Source organism: Andrena cerasifolii, chromosome 6 (assembly GCF_050908995.1).
Source record: "Andrena cerasifolii isolate SP2316 chromosome 6, iyAndCera1_principal, whole genome shotgun sequence".
Classification (NCBI taxonomy): Eukaryota; Metazoa; Arthropoda; class Insecta; order Hymenoptera; family Andrenidae; genus Andrena; species Andrena cerasifolii.
The window spans coordinates 9,286,517-9,314,235 of NC_135123.1; the positions used below are offsets into that span (position 1 = coordinate 9,286,517).

A 27,719-nucleotide genomic window follows, 5' to 3' on the forward strand; every position below is an offset into this window, starting at 1 on the left:
ATTACATTTTTTTGTGAAAATTCGAAAACCCGTTTAACCGTTTTTTTGGATTCCCATAACTATTCAGTCGAATTCCAAAACCGTTTTTTTCAAAAGGCCGTTTTTGTATAAATCCTGTTAGCGATCCACCGTTTAGGAATCGCCGCGACTAAACTTTGTGCAAGACATTTGTATCACTGGTCAATCGTGAAATATAACTCTTTCGAATGGAATTGTCTTATTTCTGTCACCGCCCACTGTTTAAACTTTAGACTTTCTTTACACCCGTACCGATGAGATTCTCGAATCCGGTGACGAGCAAACCTCTCCCACTTTTGTAAGTTCCATAGGCAAGGAGAATTCCTTCGATTCCCCACTTGCGATTCGTCCGGTTGTCTGTTCCAGTAATGAATTCGTATCGAAGGCAGATTGCATAAGATTATGTAAGTATAATACTACCCCGCGCGTTACGGGAAGCTCGCAAGGAATCGGTGCTGAATAATCATGACGAGCGCGGCGCTATTGACTCGGCAACCTTGGGTAGAGCGAGCAGATCGCGAATACCAGTCTTATGCATAGCCCGTGCCGTTGCATACAATGAGATTTATTTAGTTGCGAGCGATAAGAATTAACGGCTCGGGGGATCGCGTTTTCCAACCGTCCAATGCTAAGGACTCTGTTTCCTTCTTTTCGCTTCACGGTGACTGGTGGGATGACGTAGAAGGCTGACAATTGGTTCCAGCCAGTATTGCTGAATCACGAATGTCATCGGAGAATCGGAGATTACGGCCGCTGCCTTCGTCTTCGTCGGTGGCACGCACGCTATGATCTTTCCTTCTCGCGTGGATTCTCTCTGCACGCACGTTCCTATAGGCAAATGCACGATGAAGTAGAAATACTTAAACAGCGAATGGTAACGAGAATAAGATAGTTACTATAGAAAGAAATATAGATATAGAAATAGGCCAGTGATAGTAGCATAACGCTTAAAACCTAGCGTTAAGTTATGTGGACATGTAAATATTAGTTTTAAACCTTCTCTTGGCCACCACTGTGACTTGACTACTTAACAGCTGGAGAAGTTATGGGGATTTTTTTATGAATGATATTTTAAACGTTACACAGAAAATATCCGAGTCCATTTAAGATCTGCATTCGTATGCATGAGGTAGCAGATAACAGCAATCAGTGACGACGAATGTTTCGCAATTCCGTTTCCACTTTGCTTTCAACGTTTTTAATCGAGCGTCCTTATCGTTATTATTGTTTCACGGTATACTAACGCCCGTCGTTGTGGTCTCTTTCCATCTAGGCGTGCAGCAGCTTGCCATTATAAGCGCGCGACGCCGTTTTATCTCGTTGATTGGGCGACAGACAACGTGTTTGAACAAATACACTTCCTGGAAAATTAAATTAAACTCGAGAACCAGTAAGACAAATCATTCAATCCGCCCCGTCGAAATTTCGTTGGGGCACCTTACAACACTGCGCAAGCTCTTGCGAAATATATATGTATATTCCAACGAGCAACAGTCCACAGACAATGCCACTCCTGAATACGAATTCGATATTAACCTTGATACAGCCTTCAGATCATCTACACATTTAACAATACTGATAAGTAATATGAAATATATATATATATATAAATTGTTGTTTTATTGTTATATATATGTATATATAATATATATAACAATATATATATATAACAATAAAACAACAATTTTCTCACATTTCTCCCGAAAGTAACAGAAGGGTAAAGGAATGAGAACAAATTTGGGTCAAAAATGACCCGAAGGTTAACGAGAACAAATTTAGGTAAAAAATGACCCGAAGGTTAACGAGAACAAATTTGGGTAAAAAATGACCCGAAGGTTAACGAGAACAAATTTAGGTAAAAAATGACCCGAAGGTTAACGAGAACAAATTTGGGTAAAAAATAACCCGAAGGTTAACGAGAACAAATTTGGGTAAAAAATGACCCGCGGGTCAATGAGAATAAATTTGGGTAACAAATAACCTAAAAAATGTAGTAGGGTTAATTACCGGGAAGACGAGTCGACTAAATTCTTCCTTTCAATTTTCGATCCAGGTTATCGTACACATTTTCCGATGATCTCTACTATCGAAGAATCTCGATATCAATTCTATACAGAATTTCCAGACATCACAAAAGTTGAATGACCGTAAGATCGCGCCAAGTCCTTACAGACAGTCCCACTATATTCTGTAATCGAATAATCGTCGAGTGGGCGTCGGTAATTCGAGCAGATAGGTCTTATCGAAACATTTCCATGCTGTGAACGAGCGTCTATTGATTTTTTATGGCTCCGTTGCACTTGTTTCATTGTCAGCAGCAAGAAGGTGGCTCGCGTAATTATTCCATCGCTTTGGGCGCCACTGAGTATGTCCTATCAGAGGGAACTTCTGTTACAGGGGTGGATATCCCGAATTTATAATTATGCCCAATGTTAGGATCGAGTTAATGCATGCTTTTAATCACCGCAACGATACACGCGTATAAGGTGGCACCGAAACGTCGCACGACCTTCCAACCGTTATTTGAGCAATGACGAAGCACGTAGGGAGATAAAGTGGTGAAATCGTCTGGGGCACATAGCTCGAACGTGATACAGGAGATCTTTTTGTCTTAAATACAGGTGCTCGGCCAATATCAGTCTTACTTTCGCCCTCGGTACACGTCTTCCCGTAAGAAGCCAAAGAAAGGAAGGCTGCCCGTGCCGGATCGGTAAGAAGCTCATCGTTCGAGAGCCAGTTATCGACGGAGCGTAAGCTGAGGATTTACGATTCCCATCGAAATTCACGCCTTATCTCTGCCGTGTGTAAATTCTCGAGCGTTAGATCAATTAACTGGCAATTGGCCGTGCTTCCTAAGTGGTATACTCGAGGGAGATAAGCTACTTGCACGACAACCGATCGCGGTGCAACGCGGGGATCGCTCGTGTCTTCCTGTGGGCGCAGGAAGTTTTTCGGCGGACTGTTCTACAGCTCGGTGGTCGAAGTGTCGTTCGAAGGGCGAGTTAATGCGGCGGATCGAGGACGATGGACTCGAGCAACGTGAAGAGGAACCCGAATCCGCGAGAAAAGGCGAACCTACTGTCGATCCTGTTTTGGTGGTAAGTTTGCTTCCCTCTACTTTATCGATGGAGTAATGATTTTCTTCCTCCTGCTTTCTTTCCTCCTGGTAGAAACTGCAGAGTCATATCTGTCTCAAACGAATTAACGAGTCTTAAAACGATAAACTCTTCCATTCGAGGCGGGAATAAGAATGATGTCATTGCAAGTGTTTACTTTTTGAACACACAGCCGGGGAAAGTAGTAATAACCTTCCATTATTTCGTATTCGTAATTGAAATTCGACTTCTCGCTTCAAGGCGCCAGCGCGAAACCTCGCAAGGAAAAAAACCAAGGCTCCTCGCTGGCCACGTCACTCTGAATCACACTCGGCTTTCCAAAACGAATTCTCATTCGTTTTCTGTTATTTTCTACCGATCACTTAACGTCCGACAATCGCTCTGAAATAATACAATGTCCGGGCAATTAAGCACGGATAATCAAGTAAAATGAGTCGCGAGGTGCTAACCGTTACGTTCGAACGCGCGAGCCTGTTTTAACATCCGTTGTATTCAATTACCGATCGCGGGGCCTGTAGTTACATCGGACTATTAATTTCCACGTTGATTACCCTCGTGCTAAATTACACGTAACTCTAACGCACAGGTGGACGATAGGCTTGTTCAAGACCGGTTACACCAAGGTCCTGCAGACGGACGATTTATATGAGCCGCTGAAGACCGATCGATCGAACGTGCTCGGGGACAGACTAGAAAAGTTAGTATACCGACAAACGTCTGATACCTAAAACAAAGAGGGAACATCCAACACACTACGATGCATTCAATTTTTAGACGATGGACCATCGAGCTAGAGAATTCCAAGAAGCACAAGCGACGGCCCAGTTTGCTCAGGGCTATCTTTCGCACCTTTCTGTGGGAGTACAGTGCACTGGGTGTCATGCAGATACTGAACGAACTAGTGCTACGGTACCATCCTTTTTTTTCCGTGCTTTGCGAGCCTTGTGGCGTGTTATGATTAATTGTCCTTGTATTTCTATCGAAGGTTGGGCACGCCGATATTGCTAGGCGGGCTGTTACGTTACTTCAAGAAGAACACAACGGAGACTTACGAAACGGCGCTGTTGTATGCCGGCGGGATTTGTCTGACGACCGCCATGAACGTTCTCATGTTCAATCAGGCGATTTTTGGCGCGTTCCATGTCGGCGCCAGAATCAGAGTCGCAGCTTGCTCCCTTGTTTACAGGAAGGTAATGCAGGGTAGGGGAGTTTGATGTTCAAGAAAAAAAAAATGGTAGGATAACTATGGAGGTGATTTTAAAGAAATTTATGAACTTTATTAAAAACGTAACATACGGTTCCCATGATAAAAAAACATTTTTCAGATTTTACTAAATAAAAAATAGTGGCACAATACCCGCACAGCCGATACGTATTTTCCATTTGAGTCATTCCGCGGTGGAATTTTTTACGTCCACACTATTGGACCTAGAATAAAAAGACGTAAAATTTTGTAATGTGCACACTAAATACTAGAGAAGTACCCATGATTTTTACAAAATATTGAAACTCTTTTTGTCGTTTACTGTAAGAAATTTTCTAGCAAAAAAGAGGATTGTTTTCAAATGTTCGCCATTCCTTCAAAAATCAATATTTCTTCGAAATCTTGGGTACTTCTCTAGTATTTAGTGTGTAGATTATTACAAAACTTTTTGCCGCTATTTTTTAATCAAAAAATCTGAAAAAATTTGTTCTTTTTCCTACATATCATAATCACCTCCAATGTTATCCTACCACTTTTAGCCTATCATCGTGGCGTTATCCTTTTAAGAGTCGAATTATTATCAGTACTTTAGCTGGATTGTTCCTATTCTCTGTTAACAGGCGTTGCGCCTCAGCAAAACAGCTCTGGGTGAGACAGCACCAGGGAAAGTGGTGAATTTAGTGGCCAACGATGTCAATAGGTTCGATCTCGTTTCCGTCTTCATTCACCACATGTGGTCCGCCCCGCTGTCCGCGTTGATCGTTGCCTATTTCCTCTACGTAGAGGCTGGATACGCCGGTCTAATCGGTATAGCCGCGGTGTTCGTCGTCGTGCCTATTCAATGTGAGTTTCTGGTAATGACAACTGCATTATACCGTTTGAATCTTTCCTCTACACTGTCCTGACGTTGTTAATATCCATGTGGGATAGCAGAGATCTTCGACGTAACTTTAAACTCAGAGAATAGTGGAATGTATAGAAACGGAAGCGACGACTTAGTGTCAATAGACATACGAAAAGAGCCGAAGTGATTCGCGAGATATATTTAGACTCGACGATCAGGATTAGACGCAAGAGTGCTAAGGTTTCAGCTTCGCACTAGCACAGATGTAAACATTGAAAGTTCAAAGTACTTGTTTTGCTGCGAGTGTATCTCTTACGTGTGACTGATACATTTCAGCCTACACGGGGAAGCTGTCCTCCAAGTTCAGATTGCAGACAGCCATGAAGACCGACGAGAGGGTGCGCCTGATGGATGAGATCATATCAGGCGTGCAGGTGATAAAGATGTACGCTTGGGAGAAACCATTCTGCGCTCTGGTGGAGACCGCCCGCAAGTTAGAATTGCAGGTGGTCACAAAGAGTTCATATATCAGAGGCATATACATGACGTTCAACCTGTTCACCACGAGGATGGCCCTGTACTGCACCCTGCTCAGCATGCTGCTGTTGGGGACCGAATTGTCGGCCGACAAGGTCTTCGTTTTCTCCTCGTACTTCAACATCCTGGCGCACACCATGTCGGGAATGTTCGTTCGCGGTTTCGCAGAGATAGCCGAGTGCATGGTAGCCGTGAGACGGTTGCAGCACTTCTTAATGTTCGAGGAGTTCCAGGAGAAAGGGAACAAGTTCGTTGTTAGCCTGAACGGCAGCCTCAACAGCGACTCCAAGCAACCCTCCAACAAGACATCCAGGCCCGATCTACCTTACATCGACGACGAAGTAGACGCCTATGAGAATCTAGACGAATCGGCTGAGAAGAGAAGACACAACGGTCTGGTGATCGTGGCCAGCGATTTGCTGATGAACACCGCCAGTCTCGTGGAAGGTGAGGCTTTAATACTTGTAATACAGATGTCGAGGGATTCGTTTAATTAAAACGTTCATGTCTGACCCGCAGAGAGGAAGCGTTCCTCCATGGCGCATGAAGAGGCCTGCGCGGTTAAGATGACCAATCTGACTGCCAAGTGGGAGCCGGGGCAAGCAGAGAATACCCTGGAGGGCGTGAACCTCGAGCTAGAGAAAGGCAAGCTGTACGCGGTGATCGGTATGGTGGGATCTGGGAAGAGTTCCTTCCTGTCCGCGATTCTCGGGGAGATCACGGTGACGGAGGGTCACGCGAGGGTCAACGGAAGTGTGAGCTATGCTGGGCAAGAAGCCTGGGTCTTCGGATCCACCGTCAGGCACAACATACTCTTTGGCCAAGCATACGAGCGCCAACGGTACCAGAGGGTCATCAAGGCGTGCTCCCTTCAACGAGACTTCAAACAGTTCCCGCAGGGTGATCAGACGATTGTAGGGGAGAGAGGTAGTTCCCTTTCGGGCGGGCAGAAGGCTAGAATCAACTTGGCCAGGTCCCTTTACCGGCAGGCGGACATTTACTTGCTGGACGATCCTCTAAGCGCTGTAAGTACATTATGCCTTTCCAGTGTGCTGCGAATCTATCTATGAATATGCTTCAGGTGGACACGCACGTCAGCAAGCACTTGTTCGAGGAGTGTGTGCAACGGTACTTATCCGGGAAGACTAGAATCCTAGCCACCCATCAGTTGCAATACGTGAGGAACGTGGACTCTATCATCATCATCGAGCAGGGAAAGCTCACAATGTTCGCTCACTATCAGGACCTACTAAACCAGCGGCCAGAGTACGCCGAACTGTTAGCAGCCGAGGCTGATACCAACGAGGATTCCTCCATAGAGAAAAGTGTGGCGCGAAGACGGTTCTCGTCGTCGAGTACCAGAGTAAGATTCACGGTGTTTGCTGTTCGCGTGTCTTGCTATTTGAATGCGCGCGATGTGACATTTGTTGCGTTAATAGAGTCGTACACCGGACGCCAGTAATGGAGGAACGGACGACGAAGAGGAGGACGAGGATCCTGAGAACTTTAACGACGGTCTGGAGGGAACCTCCCGTGGACTAGTCAAGGGACCGATCTTCCTCAGATACTTTCAAACTGGCGCCAACTTGTGCCTCGCCGCGACAGTCCTCCTCCTCTTCATATGTACCCAGTGCACCGTTAGTCTCAACGACTATTTTATTCCTATTCTGTGAGTACTTGGAGACACCACTGCCATTGTCCTCCCGAAGCGATACTTTATAGGTATCCATGCTTTCAGGGTAACCGTAGAAGAAACACGGCATTATCTACGCACGGAGGCCAGCCTGAATTCTACTAACATCACGTCCATCGATGCCTCCAAGCTGCCACCGCAGGAGAACTACATATACGTTTATTCGGCCATAATAGTCGGGCTGTTTTGCATAGGAATCACCAGGTCGCTGACCTTCTACAAATTGAGCATCATGTGCAGCCAGAAGCTGCACGACATGGCGTTCAGTGCACTCATCAGAACAGGCATGAGGTTCTTCGACACGAATCCCAGCGGGCGGATACTCAACAGGTTCTCGAAAGACATGGGGGCGATAGACGAGTTGCTGCCGAAAGCCATATTAGACGCTGGTCAGATATGCATGATGATGTTTGGTTCTTTAATAGTATCCTGCATCATCAATCCTCTTTTCTTGGTGCCCATCATTTTCTTGGGCACTGTATTCTACTGGATAAGGAAAGTGTTCTTGAAGACTAGCAAGAACATTAAGCGAATGGAGGGAGTGAGTGAGTAGCATTGGCTTTGATAGTATCATTCAATGTGCGGTTTCGTAAACTTCTCTTTCTACTAGCTCGATCTCCTGTGTTCACCCATTTGAACGCTACTCTGAATGGCCTCACCACTGTCAGAGCCTACTGCGCGCAGGATATCCTGAAGAGGGAATTTGACAAGCTGCAGGATGTCCATACATCTACCTTCTACATGTACGTAGTAGCCAGCTCTGCCTTCGGATTCTCGCTGGACATCTTCTGCTTCGTGTTCATCTCCTTGGTCACCTTCAGTTTCCTTATACTGGAGCAGTGTAAGGGTTTCTTAAGCTTCTTCCGTTAGCATTGTCTATCGGGTGATTGATTTAATTCATTTTGTTCACTTTGCAGCGTTCTCTGGTGGCCAAGTGGGTTTGGCTATCACTCAGGTGATGGCGATGACTGGGATGATACAGTGGGGCATGCGGCAGAACGCTGAAGTAGCGAACCAGATGATGTCGGTGGAACGTGTGCTGGAGTACACGCAGATAGCGCCAGAGCCGAATCTACGCGACACAGGGAAGATCTTGAAGAAGACCGAGAAACAGGTCGACCTCCCTGCCAATGCCCCGAAGAACTGGCCCGAGAAGGGACTGATCAGGTTCAAGGACGTCTATATGAGATACGCAGAGGACGAAGCTCCAGTGTTGAAGGGACTAAACACGGACATTCAGCCGGGTGAAAAGGTTCGTCGTTTTTATTTATTTATTATAAATAAATAAATTTCGAGAGTTTCGAGTTCCGAAAATTTCGAAGCCTTTCAAACTTTCGGATTAGAGTTCCGAGAATTAAAAATTAGGTTCGAATCCACCCCTAGTCAAAGTTATACAAAAGTTCTGGCAAAGAAGTTTCTAAACAACTATGCATACGTGGAATGTTACAGATAGGTATCGTGGGAAGAACTGGTGCCGGAAAGTCTTCCCTGATATCCGCGCTGTTCCGACTAGCCAGAGTCGAAGGTGTCATCGAGATCGATGGGGTAGACACAGGGTCCATTTGCCTCGAAGATCTGCGTCGCCATATATCCATTATCCCACAGGACCCGGTCTTGTTCTCTGGTACACTGAGGCGGAATTTAGACCCCTTCGATGAATTCTCGGATAAGGCCTTGTGGGAAGTTCTCGAAGAGGTGTGCAGAGCAAAACATTCAAACCCTCGCACATGTCAAAGTGCATCCTCATTCTGTTATTAATCGCGCAGGTGGAGCTGAAGGATGCTGTCGTCGTCGCCGGCACAGGATTAGAAAGTCGAGTATTAGATAGAGGTAGCAATTACAGTGTTGGCCAGAGGCAGTTGGTCTGCTTGGCCAGAGCTATTTTACGGAACAATAAAATACTCATGCTCGACGAAGCGACCGCTAACGTGGATCCGCAGACGGATGCTCTGATTCAACACACGATAAGGAGGAAATTCGCCAACTGCACTGTGCTCACCGTTGCCCATCGACTCAACACCATCATCGACAGTGACAAAGTCTTGGTCATGGACAAGGGTCGCATGGTGGTAAGCGAGCTTGAATACTATACCCCAACGCATCACCTAACGTGCGAGAACAATCATAAAATATTCTTTAACTTCCTTTGCAGGAGTACGATCATCCCCACACACTGCTCCAAAACAGATACAGTCAATTCACATCGCTAGTGACGGAAACCGATCGCGGCATGTACGACCAATTAGTTAAGATAGCGAGGCAAGCCTACATCGCTAAGCACGGGGACCGATGATTATCGTCACCACACGCCAATCAAACTTGTCTATTTGATTATCGATAGCTAACAGACGATAGCGATCTCCACGCACTCGTATACACCTGCACAGAGTTGTAATCGTCTCTAATATTGTCGTAAGGTCCAAGGATACATTTTACGCCTTCGTTTTTGGGGGCCGACTGTCCTAACGATTAATTCCAGTACTTGCTCTGCAACAGCGCTGTTTAGCGGCGCGAGAAATTTCCAACGAGTACTTATATTTTTCTACTACCGATTTTACGCTCTGGGAGTCCCGCGGACAACTCCAGCCACTTAGATAGTCTTTATTCCTGCTAGATGCCAAATGAATGTAAACCTCCGTAGGAGGTGCAGTTCGTATAATATAGATAGGTATTACTGTCGCCAGTAATGGCGCGATCCACAAATTGTATAAAGCTGCCCGTAACGCGTTAGAACGAATTGCGAATGAAAGTGCAACGTTTACTTATATGTATAAAAGGTTATACAATTTTTTAACAAGGTGAACAATATCCATCCAAAGTCAATTAGTAAGTCTGTATAATTAATTGCCAATAGATCGAAGTTAGTAAAACAGTGAGGCGGTGCTCGAAACTTAACATCCCAGGAGATTATATATACACATTGTTATATTTTTTATGTACATGGAGTACATATATTTGCTGATCACTGTACAATATCGAATTGTAAATAAAACACGTTACTTTTATATACGATACCTTTGTGTCAATACGACCGATCGCTTCTCGATTGATTTCGCTTATCAGAGAGATATTAATTACGGCGAAAATTACTCACCAGTTCCTGATAGTGAATGGAAAATCTCGTTCTGTCAAAATTCTGCTGCACGTAGTTTTCACATGCACCACGCGCACTGTTTCGTCACCGATACGCGTGTATTTATGCACAAATATCTCACTTTCGATTCGGAATTAAATGTTACTCGTGCGAACTGATCGCACGATCAATATAAAACACGATCCGTTCGGGGCGACGATCGCAATCGAACTGAGTGTTGCGCTGGTTGCGCAGGTGCCGAGTGCCACGCGCCAGACGGACCGAGCTCTGATTGGCCGGGGCCGCGCAGTCGCGGTGGCGGCAGCGCTGGCGTTATTTTCGAACGTGGTACCAACCACTTGACGCGTTAAACTGGATTAAAATCAAAATTCCTTTTCACCGGCTCCTGCGAATGATTATTGAACATCGTATTGACGAAGATAGAGTTTATTTCGATCCAGGAACAGTAATTCTATCGCGAAAGCCATTCAAACGAGAGTCATATGATTTTCCAAGGTGAACTTAATTCCCAGAAATTATTATGCGTTATTTATCAGCAAATATAAATATTCTGAAACATGCAGGCCGATAGTCAGTAGGAAAATTATCACCTAAGGAAACGTATCGAACCAAGCTTTCGCTGGCTCTAGTGTAAGGAGGATTCTAGAGGATTCGAAGAATATGGAAGCAAAGAACGTGTACACCAAACGGTGTCCTAAGGAAACTGCCAATATAATAAGTCGACTATTCCTGGGGTATGTTTTTTATTCGTAACATTCAGGATCGAGAATTTTCCTTATAATTTCGATGTTAGATGGACGAAAGACCTGTTCTGGAAAGGTGCTTTCCAGGACCTCGTATTAACGGATCTCTATCATCCTCTGAGGTCACACGAGTCTGAAAGGCTGAGTAATCGATTGAACAAGTAAGTGTGGAATGAAGTCCGTGCGTGCTCCTTAAATTTAAATAATTTATTCTATTAATTCTGAGAATTGCCTCCAGAGTTCAGTGTTCAAAGTTCAAATTTCAAAGTTGCATTTGCTGTACTAGGTAATGCCGACGATAACAGTAATTATTTATCGCACTGTGTAGCTTGTAAGTGACTCTCTGCGCTCCGTAATGATCTACGAATGACTTTCAACAAACTAAAAGATATGCAAATATTAAACTATACATATAACAGAGCGATGGCTCTCTAGTAGCACGTGGAAGCAAAGTTCTCTCGTTCCGAGTTTCCAAAATTCTGGAGCACTTCTGTTTCGGTTTATAGATGCTGGGAGCAAGAATTAAGGAACTCGGAGGAGCAGAAACAAACGACGAAGGAAGCGGGCAATGGGAAGGCAAATAAAGGGAAGGGTATTCCACGTTTGCACAGAGCTCTGATACGAGCCTTCTGGGCGGAATACTGTTTGCCCGGTGCTCTGTTCTTCGTGTACTGCACCGTGCTTTGTATCCTTCAGCCGATCTTCCAATCCTGGATCATCAGCTACTTTAAGGTTGATACAGTCACGAAGAGGATTTCGGAGAAGGACGCGCTCATCTATGCCGGCTGCTTGACTCTTAACGTGCTGACATCAGTTTTCGTCTTCCACCAGGCTGAATTGTTGGCACTGCAAATGGGGATGAAGCTAAGGATCGCGTGCTGCTCCTTAGTTTACAAAAAAGTATGCAAGAATTAGAATTTTGAAGATCTTTCCTTGGCAATTGTCTTCTATTAGCAGATAATTAACAATTACCAACAGTAACTCCCTCAATTATCAACACCACGAGATATTTGATACTTTCCAGTTTAAGAGCTCGGCCCAATCCCCACTTCTGGCTCACTCCTGTCCTGCGAAGGCGTGAGCGAGATGGGGCGAGTTTTTCGCTCGGAATAGTGCCTCCTTTACGTTACATTGTTACTGCTGGTTCAGCGAAGGAATACCGTATACATAATAAATGCAACCGCTATCTAATGCTTATTAGGACCGTCCTTCGAGCCCAGCTCATAGCACGCTAAACCAACTCATATCGTATTGCAGAAATTACAAAAGCAATATGTTATCACCACATAATTGTTAAACTATGTCGGGAGTATTTCAGCCTCGTCTATTAAACAGAAATCATGCGCTTCTGATTTCATGGCGGAGAGTATAGCCGGGAATCCACCGGGAAGCTAAGCTAAGCTATGCTATGCGATGCTATGTTTTAACGTAGCTTTTGGTGAAAACGGTTCCACAAGAATGTATTGAAGCTAATTTTTTTAAAACGTAGCATGGCATAGCATAGCATAGTATAGCGTAGCTTAGCTTTCCGGTGGATTCCCGGCTTAACTCTTCATTTTGCGTTTTAAATGGCGAGTCGCTTTTCCTTCCAGATACTGCGACTCAGCGAGGCTGCTCTCGCGCAGACCACGTCCGGCCAGGTCATCAATCTGCTTAGCAACGACGTCAGTCGTTTCGACGACCTCTGCTACTTCCTCCACTTCATCTGGATCTCACCCATCGCGGTAACTTCCACCACGATTCTACGTGTTATCAATCAACTTCTATCAAACTGTTTCGTACCATTTATCATCTCGACCATTTTGAATTCACGAGCCCATTCTCCAAGCTCTTCGATCACGTTCCGCAGGTCTTGATCGTGGGCATCATAATATGGCAGCAGGTGGGGATCTGTACTGTAGTCGGCATCGGTACCCTGGTACTGATGACACTGCCAGTCTACACCATCTTCGTCAATATGAGCCGTCATCTACGAGAGGCGATCGCAGGACTGACTGACAAGAGAGTGCAGATGATGAACGAGCTCATAGCTGGTATACAGGTAGGCTCAGTTCACTCGATTCTGGGTACCAGGAGACATGGCTCGCACTTGTTTCAACGAAACTTGGTGGGGTGATACGTCTATATCTACAACACAACGTGGTTGTAGTTTCAGCCACAGATATCCAACCAATTATGAGAAAATTAGATGTAAAGTTTGTAACAATCGCAAAGTCCGGCATACTTTAGTAGAGTGGTTCATTCAACAGCAGCTTCGGCGTAACGGGACGCGTTTAAAATTTAAACTACCACGCGCGTGTCGATTTATACCCCTCGTTCAAAGTTCCAACGTCTCTGACAAGGTGATCAAGATGTACGCCTGGGAGAAGCCATTCGCCGCCATCGTGGAGTCCATTAGAGCCGCCGAGATGCAGAAGATACGTTTCGCGACGTACGTTCGAGCCGTATACTTGTCCTTCGTGGTGGTCACCAGTCGCACGGTTCTCTTCCTCACCCTTCTAGCGTTCGTGCTGATGGGCAACTCTCTGAGGCCGGACATCACGTTCACGCTAGCGACTTACTTCGAGGTGCTGCAGTTCTCCTTCGCGTTCTTCTTCCCGCAGGCCCTCATCTTAGCCGGCGAGAGTATGGTGTCCATCAGGAGACTAGAGGTTTGTAACTTGAATATTCCCGCGCGACGATTAGTAGCTGTACTGGAGCCAGGGGATACTGTTTCCAGCATTTTCTGCTGCTAGACGAGCAGCAGGACGAGAGAAGCTCGCTGACTCAAGCCCACCACAACGACGGCCTCAAGTTCAAGAAGAAGAAGGACGCGAAGCAGACCGTCGAGGTCATCAGCATGACGAATGGCTGTCAAAATGCGGTGTCGAATAATGTCGAAGAGAGCGTGGGTGTTTCCGTGATCCTCGAACGGGCGTCGGCCAATTGGGTCCCTCAACAACTGCCACCCACTCTGTGCAACGTGTCTATGGAGGTTTGCAGTGGAGAACTGTGCGCCCTGGTCGGTCCCGTGGGCTCCGGGAAGTCTTCTGTACTGCATCTTATACTGAAGGAGCTCAGGCTGGGTTCTGGAAGATTAAAGATACAGAGTAAACCGATCGAGGACACTCAACAGAATCAGCAGGGGTATGTAGTGGACATTCCCAATTTGAGGATATCTTACGCTAGCCAGGAAGCTTGGCTCTTCTCTGGCACCGTCAGGGACAACATCCTCTTTGGCCAGCCGTACAACAGGGACAGATACGTAGCTGTGAGTTCTTGGTAACGTCTATGTTCTCGCGACCCTACGTTGACGCCACTGATCGTGAATCTGGATTTGACCTTCAGGTGACAAGGGCGTGTGCGTTGACGACAGACTTCCAGCAGCTGCCGCACGGCGATATGAGCCACGTGGGCGACAGCGGTGCATCCCTGTCGGGAGGGCAAAAGGCTCGAGTGAATCTGGCTAGAGCAGTATACAGGCAGGCGGATATTTACCTGCTGGACGATCCCTTGAGCGCGGTGGACGCCCGCGTAGCCAAGCACCTTTTCGAGAAGTGCATCCAGAAGTACCTCGGCGGGAAGACGAGGATCCTGGTCACCCATCAGCTGCAGTTCGTCAAACAGGCTGACACTATCGTAGTTCTAGACCGAGTAAGCATTTTCAATGTGAGGAGAGAAGGCGAGGAAACGGTGCTACCTGAACTCTACCGTTTTCAAGGGTTCCGTGAGGATGCAGGGATCCTACCAACAACTGTCCAACTCCAACAAGAATTTCACAGAGATGATCGATGATATCCAGACGACGACTGAGGCCAGGAAGCAAAGCGAGATCATAGATTCGTCCTTCAAGAGGCCCTCCATGGAGAAAGGGCATGGCAGAGGAAGTATTTTGGCCAGAGCGTCCATAACGTCGAAGGCTAGCAGCGTTGTAAGTGCCTAGATTCTCTGTCGTACTAGAACTGGGCTCGATGGTAGTGGTTTTCTAGGTATCCTACGATTACGAGAACAACGAAGGCTCTCCGGATTCCGAGGCCGAGATCGTAGCAATCGGCCGTATCCCTGGTAAAGTCTACAAAGAGTACTTCCGCAGCGGTGGCAATTACTTCACGCTGGCTATGTTGGTTCTCGGGTTCCTCGTCTCCCAAGGGATCACCAGTGGCACCGACTACTGGATGTCTTACTGGACGAACCTGGAGACGGCCAGGACGACCATAGCCAATGGCTCGTACGAGTTGAATCGCCAATACAGTTACATGTTCAACGACACGTTCCTGTCGAGCATGTTCTCCTTAGACAAATACGGTCTTCTGACCACCGACTGCGCTATATACGTGTACGCGTTCTGCATCGTATCTGGCATACTGGCTGTGGTGGGCAGGAACGTCTTCTTCATGGCCGTCTGCGCGACCGCCAGTAGGGAGCTTCACAACTCGATGTTCTCCAACACCCTGCGATCGATGATGTCATTCTTCCATAATAATCCCGCGGGTAAAAGTCATTGCAGCCTGAATATATTTGTAGAGGGTGCAGAGGGGTAGAGCTACATGTGTATCTGTTCGCGCAGGAAGAATCTTGAACAGGTTCTCGAAAGACGTGGGTGCGATGGACGAGACTCTGCCTAGAGTGATGCTCGAGGCTGTTCAGATCTTTCTCGTTATATCCGGCGTTCTCGTCATGGTGGTGATAGTTAATCACTGGATGCTCATCCCACTGGCGGTGCTGGCCGTTCTGTTCTACTATCTGAGATTATTGTACCTGAGGACCGCGCAGAATGTCAAACGTCTCGAGAGCGTAGGCAAGTATGCAGTTCTAAGGAAACAGGGGAGACGAGGGTCCCTCCCAACGTCACCACTTTAATTAGGCTTTCAGGTATCCGCCTCCGATTTCTTTGGTTTTCGGATATGTTTTAGAGCAGTGATGAGCAACCTGCATTTGGCCCTCCAGACACGGATCTGCGGCTCGCAATTGTTCCAATTGTAAATCTGAATCAGAATTAACAAATTCATGCCATAAATTAAAATTCTTTGATTAGTATATTTGAGTATTTAATATTGCGACGCGCGTGAAGTATTAGGCTCCCACTTTTGGCCCACTACTGGTTGCTCATCACTGTTTTAGAGGACCGAAAAATAACAAATACGTCTTTTTTATTTTTAGGAGTGAAACCACCCGAATAAATTTTCGGGACTCTAAAATATATCCGAGAACCGAAGCGATCGGGGGCGGGTACCTGAAAACCTCTCCTTTTAAGTCTGTCTCTATTATCTTGTGCGTGAATTTTAGCAAAGAGCCCCGTGTTCTCTCACATAAACGCCACGCTGCAGGGCTTGGTGACGATCAGATCCAGTGGGCCTAACATTACAGAGACTCTGTCCAAGCAATTCGATCATTTGCAAGACGTGCACACAGGAGCCTGGCACATGGCGATAGTCATTCCTATAGCCTTCGGCCTGCTCCTGGACATAATCGCATGCTTGTTCATTGCCTGCATCTGTTTCTCCTTCATTCTTCTCGACACAGGTATACCTGCGAGGAACTAGTCCCGAATTCAAGACCCGAGACTGCTGCAGTGACTAAAACTCTGACAATGATCTCTTCAAGGTAACACGCTCGGAGGCAACGTAGGTCTAGCCCTGTCACAGGCGTGGATCATAGTTGGTACGCTGCAGCACGGCGTGAAGCAGAGCAGCGAGATGGTGACACAGATGACATCGGTGGAGAGGATCCTGCAGTACACCAAGTTGCCCAAGGAAGGAGAGTGGCACAGTGACAATCCCCCACCGCAGAACTGGCCAGCAGAAGGTCGCGTGAGCCTGAGGAACGTTAGCTTTAGTTATGATAAGAACGAGCCTCCAGTTCTAAAGGTAATCTCCACTCTGGCTTTCGCTTTACAATCACTTTTACATTACCTCGAATCGTTCTTCCTCCCACAGAACCTGAACGTGACCATAGAACCAGGGTGGAAGGTGGGCGTCGCAGGCAGGACAGGAGCAGGGAAGTCTTCCTTGATCTCAGCAATGTTTCGCCTCTTCGCTGAAGGCTTGGAAGGAGAGATCAAGATCGATGGAATAGACACTAGCACGCTGGGCCTCCACGAGCTCCGTTCACAAATAGCAATCATTCCTCAGCAACCCTTCCTCTTCTCCGAGTCCCTGCGTTACAATTTGGACCCCTTCAACTCCTATAACGACATGGCACTGTGGAGCAGTCTCAGACAAGTCGAGTTGAACGATCTCATCCTGGATCAGACGGTGGCGTACAGTGGTAGCAATCTCAGCATCGGTCAGAGGCAGCTGATATGCCTAGCCAGGGCTATCCTCAGGAACAACCGGATCCTCGTGCTAGACGAAGCTACTGCCAACATCGATTCATAGTAATCTCCATCGCTTCTTTTGTTAAAATGGAAGTCTCGCCCCACTGACGTCGAGCGTCTTCTGTTTCAGCACGGACGCTCTAATTCAGAAGACGATACGGACGAGGTTCGCTGACTGCACAGTGATCACGATAGCTCATCGCTTGCACACCGTCATCGACAGCGACAGGATCATCGTCATGGATGCTGGGCGCATCGTGGTATGTTGAACTTCATAGCTAGAGCCGCGCAGTAGTGTTTGATTTCTGATCCCATTGCAAACATAGGAGTTCGGCTCTCCCCACGAGCTGCTGCGTGACAAGCCAAAGGGGATCTTCTCGCAGATGGTGGACAACACAGGAGTAATGATGGCCCAAAGTCTTCGGGAGCAAGCAGAGATTGCTTGCACGAAGAACACGGTGCAGATAAATATTCCTCTAAGTCGACAGAGCTCCAATGAAACAGACTCCACTGACATTATCGCCCAGAGCTCTCTATAAAATTTCATTTCAAGCGTCGAGCAGGATGAAAGCACTCGAATCATGTTATTACATGATCCTGTCGAATAGGATCAAGATCATGAAAACAACAGTACCTGACCCTTGCACGATCTGAAAGTTTCTCAGCAGTTACGCTCGCAAACTTGTGAAATAGAGGAACTACTTTGGATTTGGTGTATTTATTTAAAATCGAAAGTATCAATACAAATGTATCTCCAAGGAAAATAAAGAATCACCTCGTCGAACCAGATTCCTCGCCTCTGTATTTGAATGTAATGATGTTATTATTAGAGTATGCAACTTTGTGAACAATATTTATCAATGGTAACTATGCTTGAGCTCGGAATCATTGGTGACGTTTGGTTTTTAGAAAGTTACGCTGAGAGACTATTTAAGCAAATGTATCAAGAGACAAAGCATGTAGGCAAATGAATTTATACAGCTCGAAACTGTGAAACTTTGCCTCTTATTGTACCTTTTCCTTGCGTTTGTATTCCTTCAATCAACGAACGAAGCTCAACACCATGCACACATTTTGTAAACGTGACGCATCGTGCATAAAGAGAAGTGATTTAAGGGGGTACACGGGTATTTCGGAGTCAAAATAATTGAAATTTTGTTCGATTGTTTATGATTCGATATTTTTTGTTGAAATTTTAACTGAACCTACAAAACACTTTTCTCCACAATGTGGAACTAGCTCAATAAGATCACATAACTTTAACAACGTTTAAGACATTTATCACAGGATTACTTCAGTGAAATCCTTCAAAGTTGATATTTGTTGTATAACTCCGTGAATTTTTAATAAAATTCTTCGACCGAGTTCCACATTGTGGAGAAGAGTGTTTTGTACGTTCGGTTAAAATTTCAACTAAAAATATTAATCCGTTCTCGAGTTACGATGTTCACTGTTTTAACGCGTGCATTGCGCAGCGCCCACTTTGACGCTTTGTAATTCCTTCAATTTTTAATATTTTCAGGTTTCCTGGTCTTAAAATGCGTGTTATATCCACAATAAAGCATTGTAAAACGTGCAAATGGTACGAATTGTTAGTCGTCCTTCAATCCAACCCAAAAGGAACCGTTCATTTTAGCCGTCTACTAATAACCGTGTACCTCGTTAAAAGACAGTCTAGGAAGATACTAAATCATAAAATTATAATTCCCTCTACGCGTACTTTGGCATCTATCTCTACAATTGAATAGTCGATAATGTTCCTCTTTATTCCTACGTGAGATTATATGCGACCCTATGTCACACTTACTTCATAAAAGGCAATAAGTTTCTGTACTCCGTTTTGAGAGTGGATTCCTTAGCACAGATGGATCTCGTCTGTGTTCTACAAACTTTAAATGAGTACGCGCACACTCCAAGTATGAGTCTTGGATACGTATGTATATATCCTATGCGTACGTATAATTATTTAGATCCATTTTCCATTTTTTTTTGTTTTCATATATATTTTCCAGTAAATTCGTTACTAAAGTAGACCCTAACAAGTATACCTCTGCTCTTCGTAAAATGTACTTTTTTCTCAAAACATTAAATCATATGTCTGCGTTAGAATAGTTTCAAGGAGACGATACATTATCACCGAATCCTCTATGAAGATTCCTCTAATCCTTCCTATGTATTGAGCTACACGGTCTGCGCGAGCCGATAGCATTCGGATACCCAAATACCCAGAGTACAACGATAAAAATAACACAGCCTATGGTGAAACGAGAACTCGCGACGTTATTTACATACAATGAAATGAAAATCACAGATCCGTTAACAAAAATATCCAATACAAATGCATTTATGTATATTCAATGTTCGATTCTAAAAATATGAATTAGCTTCCAAAATATTGTGCACGAGTGCGTATCTATGCCATGCGATACAAATGGAATCGCGCAAATTATTAATGAATCAAAATTGCAACGAAACCAGACAAATTTCTTTATATATTTCAGAGTACGATTTCCCCTTCTGGCCGAAATATTCGATTCTTTCCGGTGCACAACATTTTGAAAAGTATTATTCAATTTTTATGTACATGTATGTACATACATGTATACAGTACCACTGATTTAAGTATAAAATTGCGAATAACTCACTTCCCGTTGATCAGAGAATGGATATTTACGTGTTAAACATGCGACAGTTCTTCGTGCGTTCTATTCCACGCCTTCTTTCAGAGATCTGTTCAGTTCATCGACAAAAAGTAAGTTACCAACAGTTTTAAATTTAAATCTTAAAAATTGTATATGTTTATAAACATAATGTGGGAGTAATATATTCAGATACCAGAATTTGAAATATTTTATGCGCACCGCGGTATATACATTCAGTTCTCACATGAAGGGTAAGGGGGGAAAACGGGGAATGTCCATTTTTCGTAATTTTATTCAATTTAAAGAATCGCAAAAGTTAAAAATTTAGTACACTGGTTAAAAGCAGGAAATGTCCACTCTACGCTGGAACTAAATACAGAATGTCCCCGCTCTTTGCCTAAGCTTCTGTTGTCCAGGTAAGACAAGAAATTATATAAGAAAATTAAATTCATTGAACCTTGTTTTTTTTTACCGATGGACTAAAGTATTACAACTTAGTTTTCTTAGTGAAGCTGTTTCATGACATTCCCTGTTTTCCCCCTTACCCTTCATATGTTATGTACACTTCACATTGCGAGACCCCTCGCGTATCATTTATATCAAATTACTAGCGAGTTCAATGATTTCTGCAAACGTATAGCCCCACGAGGAGCCAGCGCGCCATGTGGTACAGACTTTGTATGTTAGAGACCGAGTGTTCTAATTTGTATGTTCTCTAAAATCTAGGTATACAACATATTAATGTAAACTTTTAGCTAGCACTTATAATACATTTGTTCTTCCCTTAATTACCGCACCTCGTAATTTACTTTCAGTCCTTACAGTGGTACTTAACTTTACCCCCTTAATTGTGACTCGCGGGTCGCGATACAGTAGTCGAATTAAAAGCTACGTTTGATTCGTTCCTTCGGATTGTTAATTCATGCATCCAAGATCGAGCTTCCCGGTTAAAAAATACAATGACAACGAATGGTTCGAGTGTGAGTTAGCTAATTTTGAACAACCTAGTAGGCGAATGTATCCACTTTTCCGTTTGAATAATACGTGTTAATTGTTCATGTAACAGCAATTATATTATAATAACAATTAACTTCCTAACGTTATCGAGTGCTTTGAAATACTAACTTGTCGATACCCCGCGACGTTCCGTGTCGTAGCTATGTCGACTCTATTTTAAGTGCAGCTATAAACTATAGTACTAAATATTGTATAACAGCGACTCTATGAGTAATTTCTTTTAGAATATTCGCAGAGGTGCCGTCTAAACTTCTCTATCATATACATTAATTAGTTCGACTGCCCCCTTCAGTTAATAAGAATATATCTCGCTATTTCTTTTATGTATTATTGCGAATCAAAGATAACAAGAGAATTAAAAAGATATTCTCAATGTACCCGTGGCTTCTTCTAGATATTTCGGATAAAATAAGAGCTGGAAACACTGTTATATAATATCGTACCATAAATTTCAACTAATTTTTTTTGTCTTCCTTCGGTTTTCTGAGAATTTCTTGTGCGCTGGAACTTCACCTACAATTGTTCCCTTAAAAGTATGTGTTTATTTCGTTCTCTATATTTAGCAAAAGTTAAACGATACCATCAACGTTAATGCCAAGCAAACTTTTAAATTAAATGATCGTACCTATTTTTAAAACCTTGCACGCACAATGACATACAATAAAGTGACTGAGCAAAATTCATGAAAATAATACCTCCAAACAGTTCGAAAAGAATGCAAACGCTAAATACATTAAAATTAATATTTGGCATCAAATACTCTACGAATATTAACCGAATCTGAATTCCTCTTTCAAAGATCTAAGATACAACTACATTAAAATATCAGATAGTTACTTCTTTGCGTTCACAGTACTCTATCATTTGTCTTCTATTGTTGCTAGAAATTTTACGTCTGCTAATCGGAACTTAAAATACTTTTTGGCAGTTACAATGTTTTCTTGAGCAATGTGTGTGATATCTTTTAAATTATAGTCCTGTTATATTATATTATTTGCACTTACGAACTCTTCTGTTCGTCAAACATGTTCTCGACAAAACTGAACGATGCAATCATAATTTAACTCGGTTGCATTATGTTCACGTGCTCGAGGGGTGAAGTATCTCGGCTATGCAACGTACTCTTCGCTATCTAACATCCATACGGTAAGAATAAAGATGATATCGCTACCGTTTCGGCTGCAACGTACAACAAAGTGTTGATCACTGGGTCGATCGAATTTAAAACACTTTAAAAGGGATCTAACGTGGCTACATCTTGTGTCCCTCTATATTGCATTGTTAACCAGTATCGATACCTGGCAAGACAGATAGACGTTGTATTAAATTACCTGACAGATGGGGATGCATGAGCCCAGAGGCGAAAGCGATTAGGTGAATTGTTTGGTAGTGACGGGATCAAATGAAAGGGAGGAGTTGCTTCAGCATCGCGAACTAAAATACTAAAACGTGGATCATGATACCTGGGAATAGTGTTAAGTTAGTGGACGGTGAAGCACAGAGAGATATTGCTAAACGGTCGTCTCCCGGTCGACGTGGATGTATTCCACGAAACCGGGTTGCTGTTGTCAGGACGCTGATCCGAGCAGTGTCTCCTCTGTTGGCGCCCGCCTCGGTCTATTGCTTTTCTTTGTACCCTTGTAATGAAGTCTTTTTGTGCGCGCTTTCGACCTGAAATAAAGGCGTGCTGGCTGTTACCATCCGTAATAACGCCGTTAATTACGCGAAATCCATTCAAGCCTTTACCTGCTAATGAGCACAGCAAAGAAGCACGCGAAGGCAGCGATGATCCCAGAGACGCCTGCTAGTACGAGCCATATCTCCGACGGAAGTAGCCCCAGTAATTTCGCGCCGTTGCCGCAGTTCGCCTCGTCGTGCCCGGACGGGCAATGAGCTCTCCCGTCGCACCAGAGGCTCGCGGCGATGCAAGCGCTCAGTTCCGGGCATTTGTGAGGGCAGTCTCCGTGAGCGGACGTCTCGTTCTCTATTCCCCTCTCGGGCAGGCGCAGCTGCCTACGCAGCGCGGCTCTGCTCTTCGAGATCTCGAGCCAGGAGGCCGCGGCCTGGCCAGACTCTCTCGCAACGAAGTCCAACAGAAGGGCCGGTGGCCGAGGTGGTCCCGGCCACTTGCCTTCCCCAGTTCCTCCCAGCCACTCTTCTGAGAACACGTGCACCGTGAACTCCCTTGCGCCCGGCTCCGCGGGGCACACCACCTTCAGCAGCTTCGGTGGCCAGCCAGAGTAGAGAAGGATTCTATTGGCCGTTGGGCACTTTGCTTGTTCGTTCATCTCTGATATAGGGGATGGCTCGAGGGGGAGAAACCAGCCCCAGGTTAAGACGAACAGGGATCTGTTCTCGCGCGCCTCCACCAGCCAAGGAAGCCCTTCGCAGTAAATGTCTGGTCTTGACAGTGGCGGTGCGACGAATCGAAGTTCTCCACCTTTGAAAAGAAGTACAGACAGGATTAGAAGGATCTTACTGATTCCTAGTGGTATTAGGTTTCTGACTGATCACCTTCTCCGCGCACTCTCTGCTTCCTAGGACACTCGGGTGCTCGAACGAGCTCGAAGCTGGCGTAGAAGAAGAGGGTTTCGAAGTCTTCGTGCGGTGCTTGCTGATCGACTAAGAAGGTAATCTCCAGTGCTCTACTGGAAGAGATGTGCGTGAATGGAAGATGCGACGTGTTATCACACAGACAAGCTCTTGGAAGCCTCACGTCTCGCCAGGGCGCTTCGTATAAAACTAGACGAGCTTCTCTGGAACCCACTTCCTGAACACAACGTGGTCGACCGGAATGTGGGTCCGGTTCACTGGTGCATACGGTGGACTCCCCCAGGCTGACGTTGTGTAGCGTCAGCCGCACTCTTTCATCCGTGCCCGCCTCGATCCGGTATTTGCAATCCAGCTTCGAGGATCCACCTCTGCCAAACAGGCGAACGTCGCGCGGCGACGTCACCTCTCCGCTGCGAACCTTACGCCAGACCCTGCTACAGACTCCGTCGCCCCAAGGCTCACCAACTTGAATGGTTGAAATAAATTCGTATTGTGCCTACAATGATGGAGTCGAAAGCAAACCGTTGTAAATGCAATAGTGACTCTCCCAAAGCGAATACATTAAACATTAAAGTTTCACTCACATTGAAATTAACTGTATGAAGGGCGGTACCCAGCATTGTCTCCATGCGCAACGTTAAAGACGGCGCTATCGTGATGTAGCTCTCTTCCCCTGTGCACGGTCTCGTACTTCTGGTAACATTCCTGAGAGCTGCATGCGCGCACAATTTGGGCGTGTCGTCGCAGAGCGTAGCCATTGGAATCCCAGTAGTCGGAGTACCGTCCCAGAAGATTAACTTCACCGCGCATGGTACGTCCGACTGTGAACTGGCATTGTTTTCGATGCTGCCCGTTAAATCTCTCTGAGAATAAGAAGAGAAATAGATCCACACTCTGTCCCCGGCGGATCCCTTGATATTCCACGTACAGCTGGAGTTTGGTGGCAGTGCGTGAAGCGGTGCTCGTATCACACCGCTTCTTTTATTAGTACCATTTACAAAAAAGTGGCAGCCCTGAGGGCCCTTGGCATAGTCGAGCCCGTCAGAATCGACGTAAACTACTTGGATCTCCAGCTCCAGTCGCAGAGCAGAACCACCGAGTGGAATAGCAATCGGGGAACTTCGGAACTCCACCTGCATCGTTGGACCTCTGGCAGTGACCCTTGCTAAAGGCCCTCCGCAATAAATCAGTAAAATTGGATCCTCGGGGCGAACGCCGTCGCGAAAGATCAGGCGATCTTTGTCCGCGGGGCAATCTTGCCAAACGCTTAAAGTGGTGTTGGCAGTGGTTACGCCAACCGGGCCATTTGGGGTGGATTTCACAGAAATCATGGCATGCTTGCAAGTGGGCACCTCCTTCTGCCTTATAGTGATCAAACAGCTCGCATTTCTCGGATATTCCCCAGGGTAATTCGGGCTCTGCAGTCTGCACTGCTTCAAATGACATTCGTAAAAGTTTCTAGAGCAATATGTGCCTGGCACCGGCGAGCCCCTCTCAACTGGAAGTTCGGGTTTCCCTAATCTAGCGACAGCTTCGTTTCGTGACACAAATCTGTACCTCAAGCGGAACTCAAATGGCACAGTGGAAGGTGCGTGAAACAGTCGTATGGACGCTGTGACGGTACTGGTCTCGCTGTAATAGGAAGCCTTTCCCTCTCCGACTCCGCACCATGAGCCCCCAGTGAAATGTCTACCTAACTCCGCCAACTGCAACGAGCCTTCCGGGCAGCTTGTGATGAAGCTATCAGTGTTCGGGTCTACTCTGCCGACGCTGAAAGCGTCCCATAACAGCTGCACCAGCTCGCCGTACCCCTGGCCAGCAGCGGTGAACGTTAAATGACAGAGGAACGGCAGACGTTCCTCGGACGGTCTCGGAAGATCCAACTTGTAAGTGCGACCTTCTTGGCCGTGGTAGGTGCGATTACAAGGGGTGCACATCGCCGGCTCGTCGGTGTTATCCCCGCAGTCATCTTGTCCATTGCAGTACGCATCTATGGGAACGCAGTGCCCATCCCTACAAGTTAATTCAGCAAGACCACAGTCACCACCTACCGCGTGGCCCGTCCACTCAGACAGGAATAGTAGGAAAACCAGGGTAGTCGCTCGAAATCGTTTGTTACCACCTCCGGCATCAGCTATCTCCTGCAAGACAAATACATCGTTCCCCTTGAGTAAATACAGTTATGGAAGCGGTCGTTTATTTCTGCGAAAGGACCAGTCACTGAATTAGGTAAACAATACTCTGACAAGCTAATGAAAGCGGGCTGCCATAGACGCGTGTGTGCCGGCAAACAATGCACTTCAATTCCAGAGATGGCACTTGATTACTTCGTTATTGAGTGCACGTACACACAGGGCCACTCTTCACGCGTACAATTTCCTCCCCTCAATGAGTTTAATTTTACGGCCAGTGTTCGCAAATGAAAAGCTCTCATTAAACACCGAAGCCTGTGTGCAGGCAACCGAGTACGCGACCGCACACATCCTCGTCTATTTGCATCGACGAGCGTCGAGAGAGATTCAAAGGTGTGAAGTGCATCTAAATGGCACTCTTCGAGATAAAATCAAATCTAGATCGCAACATTCGGGCTTATCTACGTACACCCTTGCGCGGAATCTCGCGCTTCTGTGCCTTAATTCCACCCCGAAAAGGGTAGCTTCGAGTTCACGTTAAACCTTATCACTATATACCAAGTGACACGATAGCTCGGTAATTAATTCCAATGAAAGCAGAACTACTGCACGAAGCACCTAATTTCAGCACGTGCCGGGATTATCGACACCCTTCGAACAAAAATCCCATCGGTGACTGATCAGTTCGCGCTACCATACAAGGGCCAAGCGTAATAGCTCGAGAATGATTTACCATAATCATCTGTCGGTGAAACGAACATCACAACAGCAAGCCCGAGGACGTAGTGCGAGTCGATGACACTAAATCAAAGCTTCACGTTCAGGTGGATCATGTGTCTCTCGAAGCAGCTTCGAGCACGTCGGAACAATGTCCCATCGCGGTAATTAACTGACACACGATTATAACGAACCGCGCCGTCTAGTCAGCACCACCATTCCGCCAATCGTCGATGGCACTGATAGGATCGAGGGTGGGATTTTAAAAGGTACACCCCGCAGCGATTACGTACACCGTCGGCAACAGAAACGATTTCGGGTGCGCTGCTCCAGAGAGACTGAAAGTCCAGTGACCGAACACGCAGCTCCACACCGAGAGAGGGCTGATGCGCAACTGCACAGCAAAGAGAAAAGCCCGGAGGGCTGCTTCACTGCAGGGCATACCGGGGTAAGGGTGATGGAACGAAACGGGGCTGAGCTCAGGGCCTGGCGCCTCAATGCATCGATCGCTGTTCGGCCCCTCTTTCCTCTCTACGTTTCAACGCCCTAAACCATGCTACGTATACCGCAGTGACGTAACTACCGATCGCAAGCCCGAATTCTGTCGCGCGAGCTTACCACCCAGACCCGACGAATATGAAATTTCACCCTCGGAAATAAATTGAGTTTAGCGTGATACGATACGCTCCAAATACCTTAGAAATTGTTATGTATATATTGCAGCAACATGTCGAGTACTGATTTCCGAAGATTGTGTGTGGAAATCGTTGGCCGATCCGCAAGCCGCCCATACGGGCACTCCGCGCGTCTGGCACGGAAAGGGTTGAATCGAGACCCTAGTAAAAAAAACACATTCAGCTCGCTAATGAACCTGTTAATTGGGTCACTTCTCAAACAGAAACGCGCCCTTTGTAGATAAAAATGATTAAGGGTGGATTACGTGATGATGCTATATTTACGTCTCTTGGCAGAGTTGATTTATTCAACTTTTGGGATGCAGGGACACTTCGAGTCAAGCGTTAATTGGTATTTCCCAGGTAGCAGGCTGCTTTTGGTTCTGGAAGATGAATATCAGAGATGTTCCAATCGTTATTCTTTATGAACTCTAATATAG

General features: G+C 45.7%; 4 protein-coding genes and 1 long non-coding RNA gene across 11 annotated transcripts in view; 2 read left to right on the forward strand and 3 right to left on the reverse strand.

The window, feature by feature from the left end:
• The window catches only part of LOC143369885 (ATP-binding cassette sub-family C member 4), a 12,716-nt gene extending 2,292 nt beyond the window's left edge, over positions 1-10,424 (forward strand). The window contains exons 2-16 of the mRNA XM_076814332.1: positions 2,640-3,116; positions 3,721-3,831; positions 3,909-4,043; positions 4,120-4,324; positions 4,959-5,181; positions 5,519-6,166; positions 6,239-6,744; positions 6,801-7,082; positions 7,159-7,388; positions 7,458-7,957; positions 8,023-8,253; positions 8,330-8,664; positions 8,862-9,107; positions 9,179-9,481; positions 9,565-10,424. Of these exons, the coding sequence (XP_076670447.1) occupies positions 3,043-3,116; positions 3,721-3,831; positions 3,909-4,043; positions 4,120-4,324; positions 4,959-5,181; positions 5,519-6,166; positions 6,239-6,744; positions 6,801-7,082; positions 7,159-7,388; positions 7,458-7,957; positions 8,023-8,253; positions 8,330-8,664; positions 8,862-9,107; positions 9,179-9,481; positions 9,565-9,705 (4,170 nt within the window). The 5' untranslated portion in view covers positions 2,640-3,042 and the 3' untranslated portion in view covers positions 9,706-10,424. The remainder of the gene's footprint in view (positions 1-2,639; positions 3,117-3,720; positions 3,832-3,908; positions 4,044-4,119; positions 4,325-4,958; positions 5,182-5,518; positions 6,167-6,238; positions 6,745-6,800; positions 7,083-7,158; positions 7,389-7,457; positions 7,958-8,022; positions 8,254-8,329; positions 8,665-8,861; positions 9,108-9,178; positions 9,482-9,564) is intronic.
• The window catches only part of LOC143369916 (uncharacterized), a 24,954-nt gene extending 14,429 nt beyond the window's left edge, over positions 1-10,525 (reverse strand). Inside the window, exon 1 of the mRNA XM_076814399.1 lies at positions 10,507-10,525. The gene's annotated coding sequence lies outside the window, so the exon portion shown is untranslated. The remainder of the gene's footprint in view (positions 1-10,506) is intronic.
• A 533-nt stretch (positions 10,526-11,058) lies between these two features.
• On the forward strand, positions 11,059-18,083 carry LOC143369884 (ATP-binding cassette sub-family C member 4). Its single transcript, XM_076814330.1, has 16 exons — positions 11,059-11,240; positions 11,300-11,410; positions 11,756-12,149; positions 12,842-12,973; positions 13,099-13,290; positions 13,592-13,900; positions 13,969-14,499; positions 14,577-14,882; positions 14,950-15,159; positions 15,218-15,719; positions 15,796-16,026; positions 16,515-16,751; positions 16,833-17,095; positions 17,165-17,604; positions 17,675-17,804; positions 17,871-18,083. Exons 1-16 carry the CDS (start codon positions 11,167-11,169, stop codon positions 18,081-18,083), a joined length of 4,275 nt encoding a protein of 1,424 aa, XP_076670445.1. The 5' UTR covers positions 11,059-11,166.
• Positions 14,176-17,268, reverse strand: LOC143369930 (uncharacterized). The gene is made up of 3 exons (XR_013085528.1): positions 17,130-17,268; positions 14,413-17,044; positions 14,176-14,317 (listed from the first exon to the last, which is right to left on the reverse strand). It is a non-coding gene; the product is annotated as an uncharacterized LOC143369930 (long non-coding RNA).
• Positions 18,084-18,243: 160 nt separating the features above from the next.
• LOC143369893 (uncharacterized) lies at positions 18,244-27,237 on the reverse strand. 7 transcript variants are annotated; one of them, XR_013085521.1, is made up of 6 exons: positions 26,622-27,237; positions 24,341-25,897; positions 23,718-24,252; positions 22,950-23,643; positions 22,667-22,874; positions 18,244-20,274 (listed from the first exon to the last, which is right to left on the reverse strand). XR_013085521.1 is itself a non-coding variant. In XM_076814346.1 (5 exons), the coding sequence occupies exons 1-5, from the start codon at positions 26,628-26,630 to the stop codon at positions 22,772-22,774; spliced, it is 2,898 nt and encodes a 965-aa protein (XP_076670461.1). In that variant the 5' UTR covers positions 26,631-27,237; the 3' UTR covers positions 18,244-22,771. The 7 variants fall into 7 exon arrangements, 4 of the variants coding, with proteins under 4 accessions (XP_076670461.1, XP_076670464.1, XP_076670462.1 ...); XR_013085519.1 differs by having other exon boundaries at positions 18,244-22,501; XR_013085520.1 differs by having other exon boundaries at positions 22,208-22,874.
• Between the last annotated feature and the right edge of the window lie 482 nt (positions 27,238-27,719).

Coding starts and splice junctions, on each gene's coding strand:
- LOC143369884 (XM_076814330.1), top strand. CDS start 11,167: ATGGAAGCAAAGAACGTGTACACCAAACGGTGTCCTAAGGAAACTGCC. Junction 12,150..12,841: donor GCTCCTTAGTTTACAAAAAA/GTATGCAAGAAT, acceptor TTTTCCTTCCAG/ATACTGCGACTCAGCGAGGC. Junction 13,901..13,968: donor TGTCCATCAGGAGACTAGAG/GTTTGTAACTTG, acceptor TACTGTTTCCAG/CATTTTCTGCTGCTAGACGA.
- LOC143369893 (XM_076814346.1), bottom strand. Junction 23,644..23,717: donor GCAGAGAGTGCGCGGAGAAG/GTGATCAGTCAG, acceptor TTCTTTTCAAAG/GTGGAGAACTTCGATTCGTC. Junction 22,875..22,949: donor TTTGCTGTGCTCATTAGCAG/GTAAAGGCTTGA, acceptor CCTTTATTTCAG/GTCGAAAGCGCGCACAAAAA.